The sequence below is a fragment of the Olea europaea genome, chromosome 19 (assembly GCF_002742605.1).
Source record: "Olea europaea var. sylvestris chromosome 19, O_europaea_v1, whole genome shotgun sequence".
In the NCBI taxonomy this organism is placed as follows: Eukaryota; Viridiplantae; Streptophyta; class Magnoliopsida; order Lamiales; family Oleaceae; genus Olea; species Olea europaea.
This window is the reverse complement of record NC_036255.1, coordinates 7,960,411-7,967,260: the sequence shown is the minus strand read 5'-3', so window position 1 is coordinate 7,967,260 and position 6,850 is coordinate 7,960,411. Positions and strand designations below refer to the sequence as shown.

The 6,850-nt window shown below is 35.5% G+C and overlaps 2 protein-coding genes across 2 annotated transcripts in view; one reads left to right on the top strand and one right to left on the bottom strand.

Annotated features, from left to right (window-relative positions):
• LOC111368292 (protein MALE DISCOVERER 1-like) overlaps positions 1-5,563 on the top strand; it is a 6,785-nt gene extending 1,222 nt beyond the window's left edge. The window contains exons 3-14 of the mRNA XM_022989528.1: positions 85-217; positions 656-727; positions 1,885-2,028; positions 2,102-2,239; positions 2,570-2,631; positions 2,715-3,194; positions 4,193-4,386; positions 4,460-4,592; positions 4,689-4,843; positions 4,957-5,148; positions 5,241-5,406; positions 5,520-5,563. Of these exons, the coding sequence (XP_022845296.1) occupies positions 85-217; positions 656-727; positions 1,885-2,028; positions 2,102-2,239; positions 2,570-2,631; positions 2,715-3,194; positions 4,193-4,386; positions 4,460-4,592; positions 4,689-4,843; positions 4,957-5,148; positions 5,241-5,406; positions 5,520-5,563 (1,913 nt within the window). The remainder of the gene's footprint in view (positions 1-84; positions 218-655; positions 728-1,884; positions 2,029-2,101; positions 2,240-2,569; positions 2,632-2,714; positions 3,195-4,192; positions 4,387-4,459; positions 4,593-4,688; positions 4,844-4,956; positions 5,149-5,240; positions 5,407-5,519) is intronic.
• A 404-nt stretch (positions 5,564-5,967) lies between these two features.
• On the bottom strand, positions 5,968-6,369 carry LOC111368290 (protein DOG1-like 4). Its single transcript, XM_022989527.1, has one exon. The coding sequence runs from the start codon at positions 6,367-6,369 to the stop codon at positions 5,968-5,970; it is 402 nt and encodes a 133-aa protein (XP_022845295.1).
• Between the last annotated feature and the right edge of the window lie 481 nt (positions 6,370-6,850).

The following is a 6,850-nucleotide window of genomic DNA, read 5'->3' as shown; positions in this document are numbered from 1 at the left end:
CCCCCCCCCCCCCCCCCGGAATGTGAAATTTGAAGTATGGAGTGTGTTTTGTCATTGCTGACAGTGATACAAATGGATATGCAGGATTAACATTGTTGGAATTCCGAGCAAGGGTCGAGTCTGATCCATATGGAGCTTTAGCTAATTGGAATCCTAATGACTCCAACGCGTGCGCCTGGTCTGGTGTTCATTGTCTGGATGGTAAAGTGCAAATGCTGTAAGTGCCTATTATTTGTTCTACATTACAGTGTTTAGTTATATCCAAGAACTTTTGTTGCCTATCTTAGTTGATGACATCTTGATTCAGTTGTCCCTTGAACTAATGGAAACTAGTTCGTGAAAAAGAAACAGAAAAAGACAGGCAACAAACTCTAACACCATATTGATAATCGAGTGCAGAATAGCTTGTTTTTCCTTATTTTCTTGGTCAGTAGAGGGCTTGTTGTTCTTGTTTCTCAGTTGTTAGAGGTTTAGTTCTTAGTTTCTTACTCAGTAGAGGGAACGTTCTTATTATCTTGGTCAATAGAGGGCGGCTCGTTCTTCTAATTTTCTTGGTCCTTAGTGGTTGTTAAATACCAAATGCTGTTGATAACATTATTACTTTGATGTACAAAAAGGTGTATTCCAGATTTATATATTTTTGTTCTTTGTATAGTGATCTCAATGGATGCTACTTGGAAGGAGTATTAGCAACAGCGCTCGGAAATCTCTCTCATTTACAATTTCTGTGAGTATCAAATTTGTTTCTGCGTATTCTGTTGTTAAAATTGCAAGTTTACAGCTTGAGGTTTTTTGAGATCATTTGGAAAGTAGTAAGTACCTGATTCATAAACACACACTATCTCCTGTAAGTTTGACTTGTTTTGCAACGACTTGAAGTTTCCCCATGAACGGCTAACTCAATATAAGCATTATACCACCCTTATTTATGATTCTGCAAAAACAAACTTAAAGATAGTGCTTGGCTAATTATTGACCATATAGTTTCTTTGTTTTCATGTCCTAACCGTGTTGAGGTTTGTCTATTTTTAATTGAAAAAAAAAAAAAAAAAGAAGGAAAGAAAGGAATTGTCTGGAATCTTGATTCTGGTGAATTTTTTCTGTAGATGGATCATCAAATTATCATTTTTTGGCTAAATAAATATGCCAAATATACTCTACATAGCTGGTCACATGGCAATCATTTAACTTGAATAATAGTCTCCTTGAGCATCTTTTTTTGCTCCGTGAAATAACGCTTAAACTTTTTGACATTGCTCCTCTCCAAAGCTGTCATATTAATTTATGGGCAATCTAGTGTTTCTGTTTTACTTCTTTCGAAAACGAACCAATTTTATTCAAAGAAATCATGTTACGAAAGGCATATGTACGTGATTCTCTTTGTCAAAAGACTGAAAACATTGTTTGTGCCTGTAACAAATCCATGCTACTTGTCTGAGAATTGATGTTCCTGATGACACTTGATTGACATTTTCATTATGGCTACAAATTTCTATCAGTATTAACAATTGTTGCCATATGCTTTGGGAAAATTTGTAATGTACTTACAATGAAGAGGAGTGTGGATAATAAATTGTGATAGTTCTGAATGTGTGGTTTAAATTAATGTTCGATTTTGACTTCTAATTATAGGAGATTATAATGAAACCCAAACTTGCACAATGATTATAATATCCCAAAAGCTGCAGGTATAAATACCAATGTGACAAAACAAATAGATTACAATTCCCAGAAGTTATACTTGAGGATTGTTGCTATCAGGACCTCATTTTAAGCCATTATAATATCTCAACGTCTGTTCTAGACTTTTCTTTTAAACTTTTTCGTTCTTATCTTTTTGATCTTACAACGTCCCTGATTAACAGCATCTGATTGTGTCATCAGTGACCTCTCCAAGAATCAATTTTTTGGCATAATTCCTCAACAGTTTGGACTGCTTACAACACTAGAAGTGTTGGACTTGAGGGATAATAATCTGAGTGGAATTATTCCTGTAGAATTAGGAGGGCTGCATTCACTGAAACGCCTGTGAGTTTTCATCTGCTAATGGTTTAGTATAAGATTAATATCATCAACCTAGCTAAAATCTATTTTTTCTTAGGTTGCTCTGTAATAATAGATTTGAAGGAAGCATTCCCTTGGAGATTGGAAAACTCAGTTCGCTAACTGATTTATGGTTTGATGAGAACCTTATAGCTGATGTTGCCAGGGGATGCATAAATAGAAAACTTGGGCACTGGTAAGATATTATAAACTTCTCTGTACTCAACGTGTATATGTCTACCATATTTAAAATTCAGACGATGATTTTCATCTTAAAAACATACTTCTTCTTCCTTTTTTTTTTTTTTTCCCTCTAGTAATTTGATGCCTATTTTGAGCAGCATCTAGCAGAGTGGTTTGAAAGCATTAAGAAAACTAGAGTCATTTTTAATACCAATTAAAGGGACTCTAGTTAGTTACCTCAATCTGTTCCCATGCTACGTAAATTTGTGTTTTCATTTTTAGAACGCTAACTTGTGTTTCATCTTCTTCCTGAATATATTGTATTTGATGAACATGAATCAAGGTTCAAATTTGGAGGTGAACCCTTGCACAATCACGATGGTGATTTCTGTAGCAACCTACCAAGTGAGTAGTAATCTTTTGGTTCTTGAATCAATTATGACCTATTAGTATGTCTTTGAAATAATGTTGCCTCCTACATTTTCAAGGTTCATCCAAGATAGGTGTTATCCAGAATGTAGAGGACCTAGCGATCAATGCACGTCGTAGACTAGTTGAACAGTCAAGTAACCTCGTTACTTTGCCTGCCAATGTCAGGCCACCATCAGATCACATCTATGCCCTTCCGAGCACCAGAAGTAGTGGATCGTTTCCTGCCGTACCAAATAAGAATAAACTAAATTCTCCTCCAGCATCTTTGCCTACTCAACCTCCACAACAGGAGTCTAATAACATGACTTATCCTGCTGGAAATTCCTTTGGCACTGTTAATCAACCAACTGATAAGCAGTCTTTGACTGGTGGAAAATCTGGAACACTATGGAAGTATATAGTTGGGATTTCTAGTGGAATTTTCTTGTTCATTGTTGCACCAGCCATGTTTATCATCTATAGAAGCAGAGCAGCAAGAGCAATAACTCCTTGGAAGACCGGATTGAGTGAGCAGTTGCAGAAAGCACTTATTACAGGTATGTTTTCAACATGTGATCTGGAAATTTAAGGCTCCTATCATAATTGTCACCTTAACTAGGACAATTTGATTATGATCATGTTCTTTTGATTTGTCAAGCCCATTTAGACTTGAGTACATTGAAAATATTTCAAGTATGTTTCACCAGCTGGAAATTTTATTTTGATTCCCATTAATTTTGTATTTGTAATCAAATATGAATATAGAACTTATCAAACATACCCCCATAAGCCCAATAACAAGTCATTTTTGCATGGGAAAGCACTAATAAATCAAATGCAAAAGGAAAAGGGGTCATGGGAACCAATTCCTAGAGAACTTATTACAATGAAAAGAATTTAAAGGTCATTTTGTCTCGCAAATATAATTTGTAACTTTCTCTTTTCTAAATTCTTTCTTGAATTGAATATCACCAGAGGTGCCAAATGTTACTTCTTTTTAGAACTATTCAAAACATGACCTAAATATTTCCTCACTATTAAATCTTTTTTAACATCCTTTTCGAAGATTGGTCCAATATATTTTTCCATCCATCTTTTTATAGTGGCTTCAGTAGTCTTTGGCTAAATGATACGCTAAAGCATGTTCATAATGTTGGAATCAGTATGCAGTGCTCATAGTCGCTACTGAATTGTCACAAGTCTACTTAAAATGTTAAATGATTTCTCAAATTATCCTAGATTATGTAAGTAGCTATGCAACTGCTGCCTGGTTTCATTTTAATTATTAGAAATATATATATCAAACTGTATGGAAAATATGATCTCAAAACTACATGCTTTAATTTGCAGGGGTCGCTAAATTGAACCGAACTGAGCTAGAAACAGCATGCGAGGATTTTAGCAATATCATTATTACATATGATGATGTCTCAAATTATCCTAGATTATGTAAGTAGCTATGCAACTGCTGCCTGGTTTCATTTTAATTATTAGAAATATATATATCAAACTCTGTGGAAAATATGATCTCAAAACTACATGCTTTAATTTGCAGGGGTCGCTAAATTGAACCGAACTGAGCTAGAAACAGCATGCGAGGATTTTAGCAATATCATTATTACATATGATGATTTGGCCACCGTATTCAAGGGTACTCTATCCAGTGGAGTAGAGATTGCTGTTGTTTCAACCACTATAGCTTCTTTAAAGGACTGGTCAAAACGTTCTGAATTGGCTTATCGAAAGAAGGTTAGTCAATAATTTTTGCACTGGAAGGTTAATCATAAATCACTTACTGATTTTCCTTTTGTTACTTCAATAGATTGACACTCTGTCCAAAGTGAATCACAAGAATTATGTTAATCTTATTGGATACTGCGAGGAGGATGCACCATTCATTAGGATGATGGTTTTTGAGTATGCTCCAAATGGCTCTCTTTTTGAGCACCTGCATGGTAATTTTGTTGGTCATGTGAATTCTTGTGCTAGTAATTTATTTATGTGATTTTGCTGCTTTTCTACAAGATAAAATGTTTCATTTTGGTTTTCAGTTAAAGGAGTCGAGCATCTCGATTGGAATGCAAGGATGAGGATCATAATGGGGATATCTTACTGCCTTCAATACATGCATTATCTAAATCCACCGGTGGCACATTCCAACTTGACTTCTAAAGATATATTTTTGACAGATGATTATGCTGCTAAAGTATGACTTGTCACTTCATGAATGTTGATGAAATATTCATAATATTTGTATCTACATGCATATTATATGTAGAAGTTTATTTCATTTTAATGAGAGAATGCACTCTTTCACAGATTGGAGAAGTTGGTTTCTGGGCAGAACTTGTGGCCAAGTCGAAGAATTTGGTAGAAACTGACTCAGAGCATTCTGAATTTCCACCACTAGCTCATCTTGATACAAATATTTACAGCTTTGGAATTCTGTTGCTCGAAATAATTTCTGGAAAGCTCCTCTCTTCGAATGAACACGGAACTATCTTAAATTGGGTATATGTCCATTGAGTGTTCTATTGATTTTCACATATTTGGATGAGGTATATTTTGTTATATAACCAAGGTTATTTTTCGACTTATACCAGGCAACTGAATACTTGAATGATATGAGCAGCGTCAACTCCTTGATCGATCCAACTTTGAAATCCTTCAAAAATAACGAACTCGATGTAATCTGTGAGGTAATTGGAGGTTGCATTCAGCAAGATACTCGAAAGAGACCTTCGATCAAGGAAATCATTCAAAAATACCGTTTTTATTTTCTTTTCTTTTCCCTTTTTTTTTTTTTTTTTGTTTTGTTTTTTTTTCTTGTGCTGTAAAATGTAAATGCCATTGAATTTTACTGATTGCATGGGAAGTACCAGAACTTCCTGAGTGCCTCTGCAGGAGGAATCGCCAAATTTTGTAACTAGTGCAATATATATGTTTACGGAAAAAAGGAAAATATCATCCAATTTTTTATTATTTGATGAATCTGTCATTGTGAAGGTAATACATAAGTATTCGGTACCTAGACCTTGTCTGACAGAACTTTTGCTGCTTATAGGAAGTTATTTTAAAACAACTTCTTTCAAAAATGTCTTTAATTAGACAAAGTACTTTCAAAAAATTATCAAACACGATTAAAAATAATTTTTTTTTTTTTTTTTAGTAGTAACTTTTGACTTTTAAGTCTGCCAAACATGTCCTCATTATTCTTATTGAAAGCTAAAAACACACCCCTCTCCATCCCCACCATATTTTATTACACTGAATAATTGTTCCACAAAATCTTCATTGATATTGCAACTCTTAATTCTCTCTCTTTTCCCCCTATTTTCTCATATGAATATGAAGCATTGAAATAGCAGCAAAGAATTTCCCACATTGTATTGGAGTCGGTACATCCAACGCTCCATTGAGTGTCGTCAGCCTTGCACAATCAACCATTTTCACCAATTTTCCTAACCAGAAAGTAAGCCTGTCAATGCCGATTCCAATATCATCAACCTGAGTCATTGCTAAGCCACCACGGTGCATGACTCGGCTCTCTAGCATGGCTAACTCGACCGCTTCCATCTGCTGCCGGTCCATTTCTCTCCTCGCCATGTCCTCCTCCACTTTGATCTTCTCTCTCAAAGCTTCAATTTTTTTCATCTGTTCGTCAGTCATACCTGCTAGACTTGCACCAGGTGTTTGAGCTTTTGTGAGTGAGTCAATGAGTTGAAAAGCCATTGATGGCTTCCAACCAATGATCAAAAGATAGGCATTCTCGAGTGGACTTCGCCGAATTGGGGCTGTTTCGCGCGTGTTAATTCGCTAACAATTAAAGAGGATCAGACGATTGTGTAAGGGACGAAACCTCTTGAGACAAAGTCCCAAAAAGGGGTGTTCTTTTTATTGGCGATGAACTTTACAATTGGAAACGGAAAACAACGTGCCTCCAAGGGGCGCAAGCACACGAGTTACAGAAAAGGAAATGTTTAAGTCTAAAAGTTAAAGGAATGAAAATTACATATTCTCTGTTCGAAAGTTTTGGATTCGGTCCCTTTCTTCTAAGTTCTTTCTCCCTTTTATACTTCATAGGCGATCCCTTTGTAATTAACTGCTCTAAAAAAACTGCTTGATCGCCCTATAACTACCCACTTTCTTTGTAGTGGCCATTTTGTCATGAAACTGTCTTTTTAACTGCTGCCATTATCTTGCATCGTTCAAC

What these genes read in the sequence shown, in the direction of transcription:
- LOC111368290 (XM_022989527.1), bottom strand. Translation starts at nt 6,369, where the DNA reads ATGGCTTTTCAACTCATTGACTCACTCACAAAAGCTCAAACACCTGGT.